At 35.7% G+C, this 22,614-nt stretch overlaps 1 protein-coding gene across 8 annotated transcripts in view; it reads right to left on the bottom strand.

Moving 5' to 3' along the window:
• UPF2 (UPF2 regulator of nonsense mediated mRNA decay) overlaps window positions 1-22,614 on the bottom strand; it is a 65,906-nt gene that overhangs the window by 29,194 nt on the left and 14,098 nt on the right. For 7 of the 8 annotated variants that reach the window (XM_074828012.1, XM_074828008.1, XM_074828013.1 and 4 more), the window contains exons 6-12: window positions 21,087-21,236; window positions 17,734-17,796; window positions 14,487-14,590; window positions 13,877-13,962; window positions 7,756-7,864; window positions 6,398-6,511; window positions 5,406-5,522 (exon numbers count right to left, since the gene is read on the bottom strand). In XM_074828012.1, the coding sequence (XP_074684113.1) occupies window positions 5,406-5,522; window positions 6,398-6,511; window positions 7,756-7,864; window positions 13,877-13,962; window positions 14,487-14,590; window positions 17,734-17,796; window positions 21,087-21,236 (743 nt within the window). The remainder of the gene's footprint in view (window positions 1-5,405; window positions 5,523-6,397; window positions 6,512-7,755; window positions 7,865-13,876; window positions 13,963-14,486; window positions 14,591-17,733; window positions 17,797-21,086; window positions 21,237-22,614) is intronic. The other variant, XM_074828007.1, reaches the window with a different exon arrangement.

Here is a 22,614-nt window from a genome sequence, read left to right as displayed (position 1 = left end):
ATAATGGTTCACCTGTGGCGAAAAAGGTTTCAGAAAAGTATTTAAAGTTTAACTTGAAGCTTAAATGTTACTGTTTAGATAAATGGTTAATAAGGTTATTAGACACTCTCTTCAAAACATGATTTTATTTAACTAAAGTAGCTGAAATACTGATGTCTTGACACAAGCATAGTGAATCATCAGAAGAGTGGCAATTCACTTTTTACATCAGTATGCAACTCCAGAGAGTTTATGTTGATGGTTTCACATGAATTTTCAATGGTTTAGGTAATGGCATTTTCCTTACTCCATGCTCCACTGTTGCTGTTTACCCAAGCAGAATAGACTGCAAGAAAAACAGTACCTACCATAAAATAGTATTTCAGGAAAAACCAGAGAACTTAAAGGTTACTACATCAACACCAATTACTGTGCTTAATTGTCAGGATTGTCCTAATTTTCCTCATGGAAAACACTCTTTTTTCCATACTTCATTTTGTATATGTACTTTAAGATTTATTTTGTGGGTTTTAAAAGTTTCTTGTATCTAAAAATTCTGTACAAGAACTAAAGTAGCAGTTCTAAGCTGCTGATTTTTACAGTTAAAGATAAGGATGAGCTTAATTCCATTATAAAATATTTTTATATGCATATGTGTATTTTTATGTATATATGTAATTCTATAAGTTGCATTAATTTTTTATGTACCTCATATGATCCTATATATTCTAAACCACTCTAAGGTGGTTCAACAGAAAAAGAAACTGCACTGGTTTAGACTATCATTTAGTAGAGGTTGACTACACAGTAATTAACAGCATCACACAGATAAACAAAACTAACCTGTAAGTACTGTTTTATCACTGCACACAAATGTTAGTATATACATTCATGGTGTCCAGTAAGCTAATGAAAAGAGTTTAAAGTTTATTGATCGTTGGTGAACATACTCAAAACAGGTCCTCAACCTTGAGTTTCAGCTGCTAATTCAATAGGAAGAGTAGTTTTGTGTAAACCCAACAAAATCACATAATCTTCCTCCTAGACCATAGGTATGTATTGCCAGCAAGGTCTCAATCTGACACCAGCCCTAAGGAGTTTCATTTTTAACCTTTTCCATGACACAAATGGCCTCCCCTTTGATTCCCTAAATGCGACTGTTCTTTTCCAAATAGGAAATTTCTGTCAAGTAGTAGCAAGTTTACCCACAGGTGCTTAACAGATGCACAGCACTTTTAACAACTGAGTACATGAATTGTTTTATGTAGGGAAAAACCATTTACAGTAGAAAGCTCCAAAAGCTTACCATGTCATATGTTAATATTACCTTTGTAAATTTTTCACCTTTTCTAGATGTATTGGGAGAAAATACTCTTTGCTACCCTAATGACATTTATCATGTTTTACTATAAACTGAAAAATGAAGTGGGGCAAAGTAAAACATAAAGAAAATGGCAGAAGGGCTTGCAAATAACATTTAAAGAAACCAAAAACTACATAATTTTTACATTTTCTTGTTAAAACAAGTTGCACATTATACTGTAAATAATAGGTTATAATTAAAGTGTTTCTTCCCAGAAGAGACAATAGGCACTACCCCAAGTCTCAAAATCACTGTAATATGTAAATCACAAGTATGTATTCTAACTTCAAGTGGATGGTATTAGTCTTAATCTCTACTTAAAAAGTCATCACCATTTTAAGCAACTGCATGTGTTTCAATCCTTTTTCATTTAAGGCATCAAGTTAGATGGACAGGAAGGAAAGAGAAACCATTGCAATACACTGCCTACAATAACAAAAACCTTGACCCATTCCAGAAGAAAAAAAATAAACTAGAGACCTGTAGTCTAAAGCACTTACAGCTAGTTAACTTCTTTAAGTCTTCATTTTACTAGGCTAAAATGAAGAACTACAAAGGTAAAGCATGACATTTGAAGATTAGGTTTCTGTTTTTCCTTTGATAAAGAGGACACAAACAACATTAAAATGTCCAAGTTACAACAGTAGAAGGGTTTGGTTCTTTTTTTCTTGGTGAGTTACAAAACGTCTTTGCACATAACATATATTGCAGATGCATTTCAAAAGAAAATCTGGTGAGAATTAGCAGGTGCTCCTCTGGTTAGCAGTTGTGTGCCCCACAAAACCCGATAACACCAATTTGCATTACAAGAAATAGAATTTTTGCAAAGCCGCACCAAAAAAAAAAAAAAAGAAAAAAGAAAAAAGAGAGAAGTCACCAAGTAAAACCTAAGCAGCAGGAAAAGTCCAATTTAGAAAAGCATTTCAGCATGACTGATATTGAAATTATCAGACTGTATTAAGATACTGAAACTGTTCAGGTCCTCCTTCCCTTCACTACCTACACTGCTCTGCCCTGCTACCTGTTCCAACAGTTCAAAAATCAAAATTTTACATTTCTTGGAAGTTATAGTGTTATAACAGTCTCATTCTAATTACAATTACTTTGTCACAGCCTCTCTCTATACAAACAACGTTCTCACACAGCTTCAACTCCATCTATAAAAGGAGTCACCCTGAGAAATGAGCCACCGTGTAGCTTAAGTTCTATGTAATTACAAGTGGTCTTGCCCTAAAGCTTAAAAAGACAATTTGACACGATTGTCTAATTTATAGGATTAAAAATGCATTAGGAGGCTTTTAATACCAAAACTTCCAATATTCTTTTAACATGACAACAGTCTAACACAAGAATTTGACATTTTAACATGATTACATTACAAAAACATAGATCAAGATAATGCTGATCTTCCTTCCAAATCACCAATTCAAATAATCCATTTACCAACAGACCAATCCTAAAGCCAAGTTAGTTTTATATTGATATTCTAAATTACATAAAGGACATTGAACTTGAAAGACTTGCCAAGAAGAATGATTAACAGAAACATTGTCCTGATAAAAGAAGATCTTTAAATAATTTGCAAAACATGACAGTAGTTCTACAAAACCCGAACGTGATCATCAAATGTCTCTCTGGAGTAAGTCACTAAGTGCTGCTAACTTTGTGGCACTCTGTCAGAGTACTTTAGTACTTAATAATTATTTTTCCCTTAATTACTTTTAAAGTCTATTCTTAACTATGACTTTCTCCCACACCAGGACAAAGCAATGTTGTTTTTAATAGGAGACATACAGCCTGTTTGGCATCTTACCACATAATATATCATCAGCAGTAAAGATTAAGACCGATAATTATTTAGAAGATCATCAGGCCTTAATTATAGCCATAAGAATCATTGATAACATCAGCTTTACATTTACTTCGATTTTTATCACAAGATCCTAATTAGCTTGCTTTGGGAGAAATCTTTTCTACAGTTCATACTAACTGGTACCGTAAGAGTATGATCCAATTTGTACAATATTATTTAAATCAAAATTAATCTCTATCGTTTCTATAGGGCAACATTAGAAGATGCAGCTATTAAGATGGTTGTAGAATATAAATCTATTTAGCCTATTTTACTTTTTAATCGATAGATATTCCACATTATTTGCTGTCTCTATCTTCTCCTGGTTCCTCAATTACCAAAGAATAGACTATTTATCTGAAATCTTCTGTGTCTTTAAGCCTCAGTTATTGAAAGACTGTTTGTGGTTTGTCTTACACTTCATAGTTAAGTCATATTTAGCATTCATCCAGCAGATTTCAGCAATACAGCTAACAATCAGCATTTCTGTAGTGCATAAGACGGAAAGCAGTCAGTTACAAAAAGCAGCTCTGGTAAAGGTACTTAATTTTTCCTGATTTCTAAACTTTTTATTAACTACATAAAAATGGTAGCAATGAGTAAAGTGTCTTTTACAGATAATGGAACAGTGTTTTCAGGGGAAAAATACTTGATTATGGAAAGGAAGATATTTAACAATAAAACACATCAGCTAGCAAACCTTTAGAAAATTGAGACATTCAAACCTTTCAAGACACAAAGTACACTACAACAAAAAGCATGAGCCAAGAACTTGCAGTTAATTTGTCCATCTCTTCCCTCTTGTGACTACACCACCACAACAAATGCTATGACATTCAAAGAGGTTCAGAAAGGAAGAGCATTTTGTGAAAAAGAAATTGTACAACAATATATCCAAGCACGCAACAACTGCTTCTCCATTAACTCTAGAGCATAAGAAGGGAGGGTATAGAGGCAAGAGAAAGACCTGTCAAGTGTAAGTCTGTGCTTTGATAAGAAAGGAGATAAACACAGTAGAGACAGTGATATTTCACAGCTTAAGAGCTGTGTCCCAAGAAACACATTCCACTTAAACCAGAAGGGCAAACTATGTCCACTTTCTCCCCCAAACACAGAGACTACTTTACTACAGATACACATCTGTATTCTTCCTTCTAATACAACAACATGGTCTATTAGTTGGTCTGTATCTGCTTACTCTGCTTTTAATTTAATGCTAGTATCTATCTTTGAAGGACTTCTTCAACCAAGACTCAGTCTCTTGTCCTGGACAAAGAGGTTTAGGATTTTCTCTCAAGACAGTAAACATATCATTCAGGGCTCAAATTCATACACTAAAAGACCCAAAGCTAATCCTTGTTATCTTTGCCAATACTTATCTAGGACTTAGGGATACCGATTCTACTCTTACCTTAATTACCAATCTCTATTTCCAAAACCCCTTCCTCTAGGGTCTTCATAATCTTTTTCTTCAAATTTAGAACCCCAGATCATTATGCAGGTCACAGAAACCACCTCTTTCATAACTGTCTTCACCTCCAGTTGAAATATCATCTCTGGTCCCATTCATGACAATTTTTCCCTTCAAATAGTATCTCAGGCATGTGCGGGTACAGCAACTATATTCTTTCAACCTCATCCTCTGGTTTTGCCCTATCTCTCTATTGTTTGTAGTTCAAAAGCAATAGCTTTTTGCTTCAGATATTTAGTTCTTTATTTACACGTTCTTTTAAGTCATGAACAGATTTACAGATCAACTGGAGTTCTCCAGAATACTTTCAGAAAGCTATTCTCACAGGAGGTGCAATCTCAGAGCTGAGACAACACTGGACAGGCTATAAATAACAAGATGATACAAGTCCACAGATCTACAAACAAAGGCTGACAGTGCCAAGGCAGCCTCCGACTTGAATATATGTAACACCAGTCCACCTCAACCTCATTCTACAATGAGGAGGCAAGATTTCAGGAAAACTGATTCATTGTCCTCCCATATTCATCTCTGTTTTTATTAAAGAATCAAGAACTTGATCCTCCCTGAGCACTCGATAAAAACTTAATGAAAGTTTTCACTTACTAGCGCTTGAACATTGTATGTTAGTCACAATTATCGTTATGGTCAGACCACATCACAAAGCCAGAAAATAAAAAGTCGTAATTGGTTTCATTCAGTGCACGACACCCTCCCCCATAAAACAAATTTTCTCTTACCAGAAGAACACTGGTTCTTAAGTGAGATTCTGGTGATCTGAAGAGGAATCTTCCACAGGTTTCCAGCAGAGTACATGCCATTTCAATATGGTGATGAGAAAAGTCTGACAGAAGCATCTGGTATACATTTATATAAAAGCACAGCATGTTAAACATCCCTTTCAACTGCAGAAAACAGTAAGTTCTATCTACCAGACTTTACACTACTGTGGTATTCCACATTCTTAAGACAAAAATGCAAATTGATTTCACTGATCAGATATTAACAAAATTAAAAACATTAATCTCATTAAGAAAGTACTATAAGAACAGTCTAGACCCCAAATTCAGGCTCCAGAAACATGAAAAACAGGATGCTTCCTAAACCTAGCATAAAAAGACTACAATATTAAAGCAAACATTATAATCTCTCCCATACCCCTTCCAACTCAATATTACCTTCTTTAAAATTCCTGCTGCTAGACTGGAAAGCCACCAAATAATACTGCACAAGGACACAATAACCTCAGAGCACATCTAATTTAACTTTACTGTTTAAGTTAAACAATAACTAAAAATTAAGAGCTTTGCATGTCACAGTATTTTATAGATGAGAGAAAAATGATGGGTATAATTTTTTAATAATTCAGCTTACTGTTATTTGCTGTGTAAAAACATTAATTGAAATGAACACTATTAAAGTTTTGCAGTGTATAGCAAATGAATAAGTAGCAATGTGTACCATCACTTCACAAAGAAAATTATTAGCAATTTGGTTATGTCCGAAGGTGGAAGTTTATTTTAATATATACCTACCATTAGAAAAATTAAAACATTCCAACTTCTACAACAGCTATAGAAGTCTCCTTCTACACAGCAGCAACAGACATCAGGGTTTAAAACTTCATATGCAATAAATTAGTGGATAACATCAGCAATAGATATATGAAGGGGACTAGGATGGGGATACATTATCAGCATACACAGCAGTACAGGACTATCACAACACTAACCTTTAAACAGTGGAGAGTATCATTTTTGGAGAACATCTTAAACTTGGTAAGCTCACCAATAAATCTCACAGTTTTATTCTTTGTTTCAATGTTGATCTGGTCCTTTTTTCTTACCTAAAAAAAAAAAAGGATTCGATTTTAGGCACTCAAAAATACCTACCTCTTATAAATTACTTTGACCCAAATTGTGAGTAATAAGCCTGGGAATTCAGCAGTGTTTGATATTTGTTTGGTTCCTTATTCTCTACCTTCACCTATCACTGGGTTTCCTAAAAGTCTCTCTACAACCTTGTTTCTTCAGAAGCTTTTGAATTTCTGTCCCCATCCCCACAAAACCCACAAAAAAACCTAAGTCCCCTAGCATACGTACAGTTATAGGCACACATCAACCTGGGCACCCCCACTTTGCCACAGTGAAGTAGGGGTTAGAATACTTAACCTATAATTTTTAGAATCAATATTCTATACTGATCAAAAAAAATCTATCTTTTTAGAATCAATAGGTAGTCTCTATATGAATAGGACCACTTTTATAGTCCCTAAGGAAAACTGACAACTTTTTCAAGTCAGGTTTAATAAAGTGCAGACTTTTTTGATTCTTTCTTCTTTTAAAATTACTGACATCCAGCATAATTTTAGTAACAAAGTACAAGTTTATACCTGTCTAAACATATAAAATTGCATTTCTCCCCAACAGAAATAGCTTATTCTGAGAACAAACAGTTAACTTCAGATAGTTAAGAGTTACTTAAGTCTGAGCAATTCATACACATTTTTAATGTCAATATTAGGAAAAAATTGACATCTGCATCATAAAACTCAAAAACCAGTGAAGGAATCATCACTGTGCACCATAACTAATTTGATTACAAAACTTAGAACAAAGTGAAAGAAACAACACTGAAAAATACATTTGTGAGGAACAGAAAATTTTGGTTGATGAAAATTGTAAAAAAATAATTTGAATTAAGCACTACACTACAATAGTAACCACTGTATTACAACAGTAACCTTGTAGTGGGGAACATGTTGTTAGAGTAAGTCAGTTCTCATTTTAAATACAAGTTATTACTTTATAGAAAACACAGTTGAAGCACAATTTCTAATTTTTGCAACTTATTGTAACTGTTGTACAGTTAATTTTAATATATATGCAGACATATATGGTAAATTTAAAAAAATTATTTTTAAATGCACAGATTAGTATTCTAAAACAAATCTGCTCAGATGACAGAAAAATATCTACTGAATTTAAGAATTAGCATCTACATAATATCAAATGTTATTTTATTCCCCAAAGAATGACTAATATCAGAGTGGTTAATTTGAATGCCAAAAACTAAATCAGCAAAACATACATGAAATCTGAAATCCCCTTTCAGCATGGAACAAAGATCCTCTGCTACATCAGACATACAGGGATGCAATGTGGCAACCAGTCTTGCATAAAAGGGTAGCAAATCCAACCTGCAAACAAAGGAGATAATAGACAACTATTTTATAGACAAAAATGTATTTATGTCTACAAGTATGGGTACCATTTTACTTGTGAAATTAATGAATGCGTATATAATGACAGAACTATGTACATGCAATTTTACAGGCTTACACTTCAGATTGCAATATCATTTAAAAGTAGCAATACAAGAAGGTATACTACCACATCCTACTGGAATCCTTCACAGTTAATTTCCTTTCAAAACTACTGCCTTAGGTGAAATGCCAAACGCCATCTTAACTATGGAATTTGACCTTTAAGAAATTACCAGATATTAAAAAAATTCAGATCCCTCTCAATACACAAAATGAAAAATTCTTACAGACAACTCCATTTGTTATTGCAATTTTGTTTTGGTCTTGAGTAGCAGCAGACATAACCAGGAAGGTAAGAACATCTTTATTTTTAAGGCAATGAACATCTAAATGAATGTAACAGTTATTACATAAAACAAAGCTCAGCAGATGTGATATGGCAACCCTTTTCCCCAAAACTTAGTTAAGTACTCTCACAAACGGTAATATTTCAAAATTTTCTTTAGAACTTCCCTTATTTTCTTTTCTCTTTCCTTGATTACATGGCCTTCATACCCATTTCACAGTATCATATGTTTCGTAGTATCATAGGGAATTTTGGAGGGCCGTTTGTGTTTTCCTTAATTTGTACTTTGTTTCTTTCTGTCAAAGACTATCTGGTTGTAAAAATGGGATAAATGCCCTTAAACCTCGTTTGTGGCATCATGTAAGAGGACACAGAGTATAACACAGCTGGTTCATGTAAATGTGCGTGTATCATTTTTAAATGCAGATAAACCAACTGCACTCTGAGGTCTCATAATATCATTTAACAAACTGAAGAAAGTATTTCTAGTTTATTTTCAGAATGTAAGTTAATGCTGTAAACAGATGAACTGTAGAACAAGCAGATGAACTGTAGAACAAGCCTAATGTTTTAAGTGGAGATAAACATCTTAAATTTTCATGCTTCAAGTGACAAATTGCCTGTAAGGGAAAAAAGGATCTTGAGTTTATACTTTATGAAGGATTAAGGTTTTCCCTACTGCTTGGGGGGCGGGGGGCAGGGAAGAAAAGAAAAGCCCAAAAGATTCTGCTGGGGAAAAAAAAAAAAAAAAAAAAAAAAATCTAAAAGCACAGTCAATACATAAAGATTGCCCTGGCACAAAGTAAAACTGGAAAAGCATCGAGACAAACCCCCCCCCAAAAAAGCACACAAGACTGCCTTCCCTCTCCTTTCTACTCCTATGTTACTACAGCACATTTCCAAGATCTTTAATATCCACTCACAGAAAGAGGGATAATTACTGCAACTGTGGATTAGAAGCATCAGAATATACTACCTGAAAGAGGCACAGCTAAGCAGCCTCCTGATAACACATAAAGCTCCTGGTGAAACATTGTAGGTATCCTGGTTACCTATTTAACAGTTTTTATTCTCTCTTGTTAATCAATAACTGAAGCAGTATTTACATTTTTCAAGCTTGTTGGAACACACAGTCAAGGATGACTAGCTACAGCAAATTACTATGGTGTTATTAAGCATTTAGCCATTAACTCTCAGAGAAGTGCAAGTCTCATTACTTCACACACACATACAAAAGCTAAACTGAAAAAGGACTTTGGCTGAATTGAGGGGTTCTATTCTAATTGAAGAGATGTCTACATGGCATCTCTTTTAAGACAAATAGCAGGAAGCTTTATTCTGGTCTGAACAAGTACCTGCCTGCTGAGAGCTAATAATTTCATCTCTGTAAACCGAACATACCTGGGGGAAAATTAAAGTCTTGGAGCACTTTCTTGTTGTTCCCTCACAGAACAACACAAAGGATTTCTTCATGTGGAAGTATACTAAGACTGGGTATTTATAAATAGGTGAAATATTATAAGGAAAAGCCTTGGGTCAATTACTACGAAATTGGCAGAGATAGAATCCGTTCCCTCTCTCACGGGGAGACAAAAATTAGTGCCCAGAAGCGGCGACACTGTAGTATCAGTGGCACCACCTACTGGTACCTCCATTAAAGCTAATTAACTGTGGTTTTTGTCTTTCTCCAAAAGCACTTATTTTTCTTGAGAAGGGGGGCAGAAATTACCTAAAAGAAACCACAAAACCCACAGTATTGCTTTCTCTTCCTGCTCTTCTACATTATGAAGGGCTAAGTCAGTTACTGTCTGAAGCCTGTGCTAAGTACCCTGAATACAAACTACCATAGCCACTACTTCTGACCATTGGCATTCTGACCACCTACCTCAGATTGAAATCTAATCAACTCTGGATCTCTGGATCACATGGACTTCACTTCAGTGAAATATCTAAGAGCACATCTTTTTTTGTAGAATTTCAAATGTTAGTGTATTAAAAAAAGAAACTTTGCTTAAAGCCCTAATTGCAATCTCTCTAGAATGGGTGCAACCAAAATTTTATACCCAGAAAGAGTGAAAGGAGCAATTTTATACATTTATTAACTGGGATTCTACCAAAAAGACAGCTTAAAGAAGGAAGCAACAGAGCAAGAACTCCTGCCACACAAGCATAATCATAATCCAGGTAAATGCAGTGTATTCACTGGGCCTGAACAGGTACAAACTGCTGCCCACACTGCTCAGTGGGAAGAGAATGATGCTGTGGAACTGGCATGTTATCAGGTAAGCACTTTTTGCTTTTGTTTCTTAGCTGTGGCATAAACTCCTTCTCTCAGACACATGCCTCAACTTTGTCGTCGAATGAGACAGGCCACTGAAACACTGCTAAGTCATGTTCAAGTGAACAAAAAGGACCTTGCTACTGAGGATTCTCAGGATAGAGCTGAATGAATGTAGGTATACAGGAGGTTTACAATTTAGGAGTGAAAATGCTCAGAACTATTTAACACTCAAGAAGCAGCTAACTTCTGAATTAAGAACAACCAATGATAAAGCTAAAAATTTCCCTATGGTGAAGAACGAATCTCTTGCTTTGTAAGCTTGCAACTTCATAGTTGGGAATGGCAAGAACATCGGAAGCCACAACAGCCCCTATTTACTGTTTTCTTGTCTATGTGTTTCACTTGTTTAGAATTTAAGGCCTAAAAAGAGATTTTAAATTTCTCATACTGAAGTTGAAAAAAAACAACAGAATTGCAGTATGCATTTAAACATAAATAATTATGTGTATCTGTGCAAGAAAATAATTCAGCTAGATAGCAAAGAATTACACATAAATGCCCTGAAGCTGTGAGCAGTATGGGTTAAATCACTGTACTGTCACTTTAGTACAAACTATATAGTCCTGAATTAGAAGGCTAATATTTAGTTTTAAATCAATCCTCCAACGCAAATCTGAAAGCCACTTGTATACTAGCATTGAAAAAAATCTTTTTAAAAGGCTTTCTGTTCTGTTGGGTTGGAGGTTCAAATGGCAGCTGAAGATGTAAATGCGATCCATTCATAAGTATTCAACAGAGCAGTGCAGTGATGTATTCCAACACTAATCTACGGTTGAGAAAAAAACAACATCCTTTTTTGTCAAATTAAGTTGTCTGTCTTGAAGAATCCTTCATTTGTCCCAATCTATCCAACCCTAGTAGGAGCAAAAAAGCTCCCTGGCAACACTGCATAATGACTTTGACTTTACAGCGTCTGCATTACTTCTTGAACACGAAACCAGTTTTGTACTTTTTTGGTAAAATTGTTGTGTCCGCACACTTCCTAAAACTGATCTCTGAAGAGAAGAAACAGAACTTTTTCTGTTATTGAAATACCTTATTATGGCTGCCACATAATAGCCAGGCTTAGACAGCGTTGTCTGATACGCTTGGAGACTAAACGCTTTTGGAAAAATACATTGCTTTATCTACATCCTATAAGGACACTGTTCTTCTGAACCTTTCACAAAAAACCCTAAAATAAACCAAAAGAAAACCTCCTCAAGAATATAACCATAGCAAGCTTTCTTCTCCCATGGTATCCTGGAGAGACATAGCAGAAACTCCTGGAATTAGTAAAAACTAGTATGCAACAATAACAGAAGGAAAAGACATATCATTATGGCTCAGTGAAGAGATACCAAAAGCAAAAATACTGTTAACACAAAGCTTCGAAGTAGTGTGTTACAGAATTTTCTAAATCAATTTGCAGCATTTTATAGCCACCAATAGTACTGTGTGTCAGATACACACCTTGGAGTTTTTCCACAAGGATTATAAATATTGATTTCAAGACAGAAAGCAGAACTGCTCCTTTACCAACTGTAGTAGTAAAGCTAACTTAAATATTAGGATAGATTGCCCTCTAAAATCATCTGCATCTACAGGCACTTCAGTGGGTATTTTCATTGCAACTGTTTGTGGTTCAGAACAAGCAGCTCAGTCAACATCCTGTTTCTCCTGCTTAGTAGCCCAGAGACGGGCATCACTAACACAGGCAAAGGAACAGGCAGATATATACGACTGGACTTAAGAACTCACAATCAAAAGCTGGAGTATTCATTAGTTCAGTAGGTCTCAGAGCAGAGAGCAGAAAAAGGTATTAAAAAAATAATTGTACATGCAATATTAATATTTATTAATATTAAGAATAATATTTATCATTAACAGTGAGAAGATCAGCTGAGTCATTCACTTCACTATTAGTTGCAGCTATTAGAGAACTGTTACAAAAATAGTAGCTCCTTGAGCCGACCACACCATCTATAGTCTATTGAGTTCCTACAGAAAAACCTCCTCTTTTTAAAATCATTATTATTTTTAAAACAGATTTGTGGGTAATGGAACTACCATCAGGAAGACAAATCAGTGGCAATGTGGAGATTCTATACATTTTTAGTAACTTACTGTGATCCTAGTACAGCCTAATGAAAGAAACACCTTTTTTTCTTTAATACTACAATACACTAGGAATTTAACTTTTGCTTTCATGGTATCTACGAAACCACATTGCTGAATTTACAAGCCATCATGTTGTTCTTGTTTGAAAAGTACCTCTTTTGCTGTGCACAATGTCAACAAATTCCTTCAGGTCATTATCATCTAGTACACTTTAGTTTTTTAGTTTATGCAAAGCAAATCATGCTTCTTCAAAGAGGTTCCAAGAGTTAATGATCAATTTGAGCAATCTGGAATCTGCAGCACCAGGAAGAACTAAAGGGCAGTGATACAAGTATTATGGTATGTTCAGAAATCACTCATCAAGCCACTTCCATTCTGCAAACATGGAAAATTCTCTATTATTCTAAGCTGAAGACAAAAGCCTAAGTCATCCCGCTGATTTACATTGCCGTAGATATTCTAGGCTGTGAAAAAAGTTCTTAAATTTTTTATTTTAATATTTGCAATCATTTTTGTAAGCAAGTTTCTTCCTGCAAGTGCAGGGACCTTGCTTACACAAAAAGAGACAAGGAGAAACAGCAAAACTCTACATGGACAGATCTACATGGACAGAAAAGGCCAGGCTCAAACTCTTATACTCTCTTTCTCTCAACTGGCCGAACTAGAACCAGCTCCATTCCAGAAGATACAAAGCTATGATAAGGGCTATGTACCATATCAGAATTAACGTATCACAAGAAATCCTCCTTCCTAATCTACATTGTGCTCTAACTATTCAGAGGTTCTTATATAAAAAAAGTACAAGTTCTCCTGAATGAAATATATCCTTTTTTGATAGAATGTAAGTTTTTGCTGCCGTTTCCATGGTTAAAAAAAACTCATTAAAAGATCCATTATAAACACACAAATACCAGAAAAGAGAAACTAATTATGAAAAAAAATTTACACTGCTATGGCAAAATATTGTGGTGAATTGCTTGATCATTAATCCTAAATATTTCTTTGGTGCTCTAGCATAAATCACTCTAAAGTGCACATCAGGAATAAACAAATGCAACTTGGAATATGCACTGGTATTCAGTAATTTAAACAGTTAAAAAGTACATACATATGTAAAGTAACCGAAGGGTGGATCCAGCTTGTTCCCCTTAGTTCTTACCTTTGTCTAGGAACTATGAAAAGTGCTCGTACTAGTTTTCTTCTGTTGGCTTTTGTATTCATATTCATGCAAAAATCCATTGCTGCCTATAAAGAGAAAAGTCAATACAATACTTCACCTTTAATGCAGTGTTCTTTTATTTAAAACAATATAACATGCTTTTCAAAAGCACCTTTTACAGAACTATTCTTGTTACATGCAGCTGCTTTAAAAAGAACCATGAAGAAAAAAAAAAATAAATCTTTATTTTTGTCTAGAACTGACATAGTTAGAAACATGTTCAGTTACAGAAATACAGACTGATTCTTTGGATCAAGACAAGGAGAGCAGCTTTAAGTAGGTGGGAGATAATTTGTCAGAGAGTGATGGGAGGTAAAAAGGAAAAAGTTAAGACTACTTTAAAACAAACTAACACAGAAGAAAATAGGCACAGGAAACCAATATCATATGGTATTTGAGCAATGGCTAAGTGAGAAAAAGAAAATATTTCCTCTAGGTTAAAAATGAATTCAGCTATGCTAGAGTCCAAAGCTTCAACTCTTTATTTCCAATCTATTTGATCTAGCATTATGGCTTTTAAGAATGGAACAAATGGAAACTATGACTATACCTTGTCTATGAGGTCTCTGTTGACACAATTTGGAAGTTGCTGAAGAAAAGCATCTACTATAAGTTTTAAATGAGATCCAGTACTGGCTTCTTCATCCTCTTGTTCTAACAGAGTGAAATAAACAAGCAGCACACATCTTTAAGCCATGAAATATGAATGATTTATGACCACATTCCCCAAACACAGTGCATTTGTCATGTTTAATTGTTAAATATTTCACCCACAGATTCAAAAAATAAGGTATCAAGATGAACACAAAATTTAATTTTTTAATGGAAAAAAAAAAAATCCACTGATTGTCTATGCCCAAAAGTCAGAAGTATCACCTTTAAAACTTGTCTTCCTATTCACGATGTTCCCTACCTCCTAATTTGTACTGTCAGGAGCAATATTCCTAGAAAACCACGATAATTTCTTTAGGTGATAAAAAGGAGGACCACAAGAATGCCCAAACATGAGGGAAAATAATATGGAAAAACAAAAAAAACCCCTCCAACACCTTAATGCAATTATAGATTTTACTTTATGTACATTTGCCCTACAGGAGAAATAGAATTTTTGATCAAAAATGCCCATTAAGGCCCTTCTTCCATCCAGTATGTTCTTGACATCTTTCACCTGAGGCTGTAAAAGCTAGAGGCAAACTTAATTCCTTCAGCTATACAGAAACCAGAGTATAGAACCATAACGGACAAGGACAGAGGGTTGATCACATAGCAATTGCAAGGCAAGTGACACCCTGTTTTTCAAGCAAATGCTTCTGTGTAATTTGCAACGTAGGAAGCAGCAATGGTGAGCTCTATCCACTGATTGAGTCAGTAACAATACTTGAGTAGAAGACTGCAGGACAGTTCTACTACTGAAATTCAGATTTTCTGACATCAACTATGAAGATCTCACCAGACCAATCCCCCTACAGTTACCCTCTAATTGCAAAACTTGTGGTATGCTTCAAAAAATTTCCAGATTTTACTAAATCCTAGAGAAGAATTTAGCTTGTTCTATAGCACAACATGAGCCAAAATGATGTTATAACACAAACACTTGGAAAAAAAGCCTTCCTTGGCCAAAGCAACACTGCTTCCTGAAAAAGGAACATGATGAAGCTAGGCTTTCTTTCAGTTTGAGGATGTTCAGCAGTAACACAAATACCTAGTAGGTATTTGAAAGGAAAACAGACAGACAGACTTCAAAGAGGAGAATATGATGGTGGAAGTCACACCCAAGTAAACTACAAAATACCCAACACCTGGTAAAGTCACTATGTCTTTACAGGCTACATGGTAAGATAAAGCAGCATGGAAGACTCAAGTTTCTTTTTCAAGTTACTGAAAGGCAAGGAGATAACAAAGATGATATGTTGTAGGGCTTTTTTTTCTTGTTTTTGGAAATTGCTAGAGGCAGGGGTTGAGCTTCGGTAGAGAAACACTAATTGCTCCAAGGAACACTGCCAGCTACCCAGTCTTGAAGTTGCTAGATATTAAAGGAGATTGATATTGGCTCCTCTCTTGCACAAGCAACTAGAAGTCAGAAAAAGAGAGAAGGGTTCATTAAGAAAGGAGAAAAAAAAAAGAAGAGGCAGGTGTTCCAGATGCTCAGACAAAAGAGGACCATGACATTTCAAATGCTTAATGGAATCCTTTCTCAGTCATATACTCAGAGTTCACTCGGATGCATGCAACAGCTCAGACCAGACATTTTTACTAGCAATTCTTGTTTTAACGCATGTTTCCATTGAGATATTTACAGCCACATCTTCCTGTCTCCTAATGTTCTTTTATCTTCCCCTTTTTCCCTTACAGCAATTAGTTGTCTCACCTCAGTCTTCTACTCAAACTCACTCAATGCTCTTGAAATAAATTAAAAAACTCACAAAACTCTCGACAATTCAGTCATTTCTCTAGAAAATCTTTCAAGAGGCCCTGCTATCACATCCAATTTCAACACTTCCCAAATATATCTCTTCTTTCAAGGGTCCTCTCCTTCACTGGATATTCTCACATTGTATTTCTTTCTCCTCACAGTATGTGGATCCTTTTTAAGTGGAAAGGCTGTTTTGTAGTACCTGAAGCAGGTTTGGGACTTCAGACAGAAAATTAAGAATTTTACAGTGACAGGAAATGAAACAGTCAGGGCTTCCTTCTCTAAGTCAAACAACGATTCTAAGTATGCAATTCATGCAAAAAATGAGTTCATTTCCTGCTTTTCACTTTGATCCTCCCGAGTTCCAGTCTTTTATCATCATCACATTTTAAAACTGCATTACGTCTTTTTAAAAATTTACTACAAGTAGTAATGTATAAGAGTTACTGTGAGACTATTTGTAATAGTCTATCTGGGTGCAGATGAAATGATCATTGTAGAGACAGAAGGAAGAATTATTTTTTCTTTTTAAACACCTCTGTATTTAACCAGAAATGCATGCAGGGAGCAGAACTGAGAAAGCAACAGAAAACATTAAGGACTTACTGAAGTCATTCGCCTGCAACAAATGGTGCAAATCAATCTTCTACTTCAGCAACAATATTTATGTGCCCTCCCCTCTCCCTACACACACACTTTCTGAGAAAGCCCTGGCTCCTTGACTGTCAACATGTTTTTTTAATTTTTACAAAACTATAACCTTACAGAGGGCTCTCTCCTAGAAACTCTACTCTGTCTGAAAGCTTCAGTCTACTTTCTATAGTATCACCCAGAGAGTGGAAATAACAGAAGAGATTTTGTAATGCTAGTAGCTATTCCTCTACAAGATGAGTTTCTGTAATGAATTTGATCATGCAGGAGCCCTCACCATTCACGTGGTACAAACCAATACCGTGAGCAAATTATTAGCTGGATCCTCCTCTATGCACAACACTTAGGCATAAGCATAATGTTAAATATATTGATGAATCAAAGTCTCACTGAGGAATGTGTTCAGAATCTAGTCTCACAAGTCCAAAAAATATTTCTCAATGAATATTTTTAGATCTTTTTAAATTCTTACTCTTCTGATAGGAACTTTGCTAGCTCTCTAAGCAGTGTAGCAAAATTAATAGGGTTGACTTAACACTTCTACACATCATCTCCACAGCTGATCAAATTTACAAAAAACTGGTCCTAGATATATATAAACATCAGATGACTCCTGTTCCCAGTACCCTTGATGGCTTCCACCCTGGCCATTCCTTACTTAACATCTTTGTCTCCATTCACACAGCTTCATTTTTAACATTTAATCTTCTCTTTTAAAAACCTCAAAACTCACTTCTTTCAGCATGTTTTCCGTGACTATTTTCAGCTCCGGTGCTATCTGCTCCCTCTCTCTTCCCTGAGCATATTGAAAATAAGAAAATTAAGATTCACTCAAGTTAACACAATAAAGAAACAAAATAAATTAGCTAAATTCCTCGTAAACAAACATCTTCAACTAACTGTAATTTTCCTTTTACATGTCATATGTCAAACTTAACTGACTACAGACTCCAGCCTTAAGGAAGAAAGTGCAGAAACAGGTACTGCAATGCTGTGAAGGATGCTACAACAGGGCAGACCTGCTTTAAAAACACACTCTTTGGAAAACTGCCTTGTCTCCCTCATATTGGACAGGGGAGAAAAGGCTGAAGAGAGGTGACAGAAGGAGATGCAAAAGTAACAAACAGTATGTAGTACCCACTGTCTGACTGGACTGTCTACCCTATTTATCCTATTTTCCCCTCTGTAATTTGCTTACTCCATCTGCCAATGAAATCCACCCCCCCAGATTATCACAGTAACTACAGCTACTTTTCTTCATCTTGGACCTTACATCAGGCTGGACAGAGCTCTGAGCAACCTGATCTAGTCAAAGATGTTCCTCCTCATTGCAGGGGGAGGTGGACTACATGAGCTTTAAAGCTCCCTTCCAACTCGAACTATTCTATGATCTAAGACCCTGCTACACCCCATGCATCCTTTTTTTTACTAAAGGCCCATCTCACCCTAGGAATACTCTGGTTCATGTTTGTAACAGTGTCATAATACAGTGGTTTCATTCTTTGCTGGCTTTGCACAAAACATAACTAACTTACCTCAAGTACAGATGCACAAAAATTCAGTACGTACCAAGAAAAGTTAAAGCTGTATTTTGCAGCTAAAGGACACCTAATTTCCCTAATGTCAAACCTAAGTAAATTTTTATTAAGAGAAAGGCTGGAAAAAAAAAATCTACCAGTTCACTAGATGGAAATACATCACAGAACTTGAAGCAACATCTAAATTCAGAGTTTTGTTAATTATGTATATTTGGTGCTACCAACTAGGGGTGTTCAGAATTAAACCACCACCCCCCCACCCCCCCCTAAAAAAGCCAATCACTGTGTTTCTCTATGTTTCAAGTAAAGCAGCACTTACATGCTGCTAATTTATAGCCTAGTTTTCTAGCAGAACCAGTATTTGGCAACCATACTATTTTAATTTCCATCATTAATTTATGAAGCTACTTGTCAGTATCAAAGAATTTGACAAAGGTATAGAATTCACAAAGACACTGTGTTTCTACATGTTTCATGAAAAATAAACTAATGAGCAGAGACAATAATGAAGCAATTTTTCTCCACTAAGTAAAAGCCCACACTGTGAACCAAATGACATTACCTTCACAAGGTAGAAAGTAAAAGGTTTTCTTTAAGGGCTGGCTGTTAATGATAAAAATAAATGCCATTCTGACACATTTTAGATTAACCTTTCAGATGGGAGTATGTTTAATGCTCAGTCAATAGCTAGTTTAAAAACAGAAAGTAGTATTGATGGTTAGTATTTGATATTATGACAAAACATGCATCACCTTCCTTTTACAGTCAAAAGAATGATCATCAATCCCTTCTGTGCTACTGCACATTCTCAAACTGGCATTGCCTCTCAGTGAGCTAGAGCTATACAGAGACTGCATCTTCTATTTCTGATCTCATCTCCTGTTATTTCTTTCTCACTTCTACAGGATCTCACTCTCATGTTATTTGGCTTTGCCTTTATATTTAGAATAATCTTCATCCTCCTATCCAGTCAAGAATCTTTTCAAAAAAAGGCAAGAAGGAAATATCCATGTTCCTTTAGATGTCTATTGACAAAGTATTTTTGGCCTATCTAGCAGGCTATGACCAATCCAGAATGAACTGTTCTTTTTCCTTTTGATTCCAAGAGAACGTCTAAGTGTACCCGTATAGATAGCTGAAGCCAAGCTCTTCACTGTTTTGTTTGAGATCTCTGACCGGAGGATAACAACTCGCTAAAGGTGAATGTCCTGCAATTAAAACTTAACATCTTAACCAGCTTAAGCTGATGACTACTTACAGAAGAATATAAACGGAAAGGAAAATTTATTCCCAAGAGGGTATGGCTTTTTCCAACCTGTCTGGCTAAAGAAAGGAAAAACCTAAGGAAATATTACATGAATTATCCTGATAGTTTTCCTTTCAGAAGGAGTCTGAAACAGTCTAACTCTGGAGCTAATTTCTCTGCATTTTTGTGAGGTGTCACAGACCAGCATAGTCCCAAAGTTAATTTCAGCTCAACTAGCTTTAGGTACACAAAAGTTGTCCAATTTAAAGATCCACATGCCCCAGCCCATCCCTATTGTCAGCCGAGCAAGACTGGCACTTTGAGGAGTTGTTCAAGCTTCTCCTCACCCAAACCCAAGATCCATGCATCAGCTTGGTTAGATGAACCCACACTTAAAACACCGACTGATACACGGTCTTTGCCAGAGCTTGAGCTTCTCTGCTCTGATGTGAACTCCACAGCTTGAAGTTTTGGCTTTCACTTCTTAGCTTTGAAAGCCCAATGCAGTTTCAAGCAAGAGGATGATTAGACTGAAAATCCTACCTGATCTACTGAATTTATACTTTTAAGCCACAGAATCTCCAAGCCAGTGGACTCTAGATGTGATTTCCCCCCCCTCTCCCCTCACATTCTAGACACAGAACAAGTTTCCTGCTTCAGAAATAAAAGAATAGAATCTGCATCGGTCCTTGGAAATCCAAAGCAGCAAAACTGATGTGTCTTATGTACTGGGCTCAACAAAAACACCTCACTTGCTCCTCTATGAATTTGGCTCTTTAACACCTGCTGTTGCTTTTCCCGCTATTCAGTACCACTGAAAGAAAAACTTGTAGTAAGAAAAATTCTTAAGAAACATTTTGCTGCTGTTTCCCCAGGAAAACACACACAGCTAGATTTTCACAGGTGTCATTTGCAGCCCTTTACACATAATTAGAGGTTACAATGCCTAAATCCTGCTATGTAAAGCCATAACATCAGAAAAAAAATAATTATTAGTACCCTAGGCACATTTGATAAAAAAATCATTTATGCACTGAGTCTACATACTTTTTTCTAGTCACTTTTCAGACAACTGGCTTCACATTTGATTATTTTTAAAAGCTGTATGAAGGAATCAGTAACTTTCACTACAGAAACCTCCATATAATGCTTTCGGACCACAATCCTAACAGTTTCTAGCTACTCTTTTCATAAATAAACAATAGTTCTCCCTGAAGTCACTATCTACTGACTAAAAACCATCAAGCTCAAAAAACTCCAATCAGGAAACAACAAAGAATTCCTAAAACCAATTCTTTTTACCTTGCTCATCAAGAAGCTTTTTTGTAAGATCTTCTGCCTCGTCTCCACAGTCTAACTCCAGGGGGTCATCATTAATATCCAGGTTCTCCAGCTCCAACTCCAAATCCTCGCTCCCAGGTGCTTCCTTATTATCTTTGGTATCTTTTGAATCTATTTAAAAGTTAAGTGGAAATATTAAATTATTAAATACACACAGTCATGATTAGAATACAGGAAGACTCACGCTGCTAAACCTATGTCTCTTTAGTGCCTTAGTCCTGTTAAAAGGAAATGGGGCAAAGAATATCTACTTCTTGAGACTATACTGTCTCATCTGTTAGGTCTCAGCGGTTTGACATCCTTCATACAGCTTTACTCATGTGCCTGAAAACTGCAAACATTTGTCTACACTGAGGTCTGTTAAGGATTGCCAACAGGTTTTAATGCTTTGGTTTGTTCTGAAGTACACCTGGTAACATCTTCATTGGATGATATCCACACATTCAAATGGAACAAGACATTCAGAACTGCAGCAATCTAAGTGGAGAATTGCCTAAAATGGATTGCCAGGTCATCATGTAGAAAATGCACGCAAAACCAACCTTGCATATTGGGAAGGTCAGATAGAAAACCAGTATCCTCCAAAACCTCAGTAAATTAATATCACAAACATTATTCAAAAAGAGCCAGATTCAAAGATACAAATTCTAATTCAATGTTTACACTGCATATTCTTCATAGCTCAACCGATAACAAAACTGACAAAGCAAGGTAAACAAAGTGTTTTATACAGACCAAGAAAAAGAAAGCAAAAAGCAGAACAGGAGGAAGATACTGAAGAAATAATGTGCTGTGTAAAAGGTCAAATAAAAATCTTGTTTTCCTTGAAAATAAATAATCTATGACTCTCTAGATGAAGATTCAGAAAGGAATAGCTAATATTTTTCTTGGACAACAACACTGGTCTAGCATACAGGATTTTTCCAAGAGATAACCATCTACAACATTCTGCTGTTCTTTCAGGCCTCCTTCAAGCCTCATTTGCAGTCTATGCTTCACTAAAAAAATAATTTTCAAGGCAAATAACTTTATTAAAACACATTTTTCGAACAAAAAAGTGACACAACTTCTAAACAGTGCACATGTGATATGGAAAGAGCAGACTCACAAAGCAAGCAACCTCTTTAGAACCACAGACAAAATTAGCCTGGAATGGACCTTGGTGAGGTCTCTAGTTCAACCTTCTGCTCAGAGTGGATGAGCACTGTATTCACATCAGATTTCTCAGGGATTTTTTCCAGTTGTCTTGAAAAATCTCTTAAGACAAAGACTCCAGTCTCACTGGGCAAGCTGCTGCAACACCTAATTATCCTCACAGGAAAATTTCAGAATTCAGAAATCAGAAAAAAGGCCATGAGATATAAAGTTGACATTCCATTAATATTAAAGTGACCTATGGCACATGGATCAGAAAATCATGTACCTATGTCTTTGTTGGCATATCCTCAATGGCAAAACACTGCTCTTACACAAACATGTATCTTCTGTT

Source organism: Strix aluco, chromosome 5, assembly GCF_031877795.1.
Source record: "Strix aluco isolate bStrAlu1 chromosome 5, bStrAlu1.hap1, whole genome shotgun sequence".
Classification (NCBI taxonomy): Eukaryota; Metazoa; Chordata; class Aves; order Strigiformes; family Strigidae; genus Strix; species Strix aluco.
Note: the sequence above shows the minus strand (reverse complement) of the source record. Positions and strands in the feature narration are given on the sequence as shown.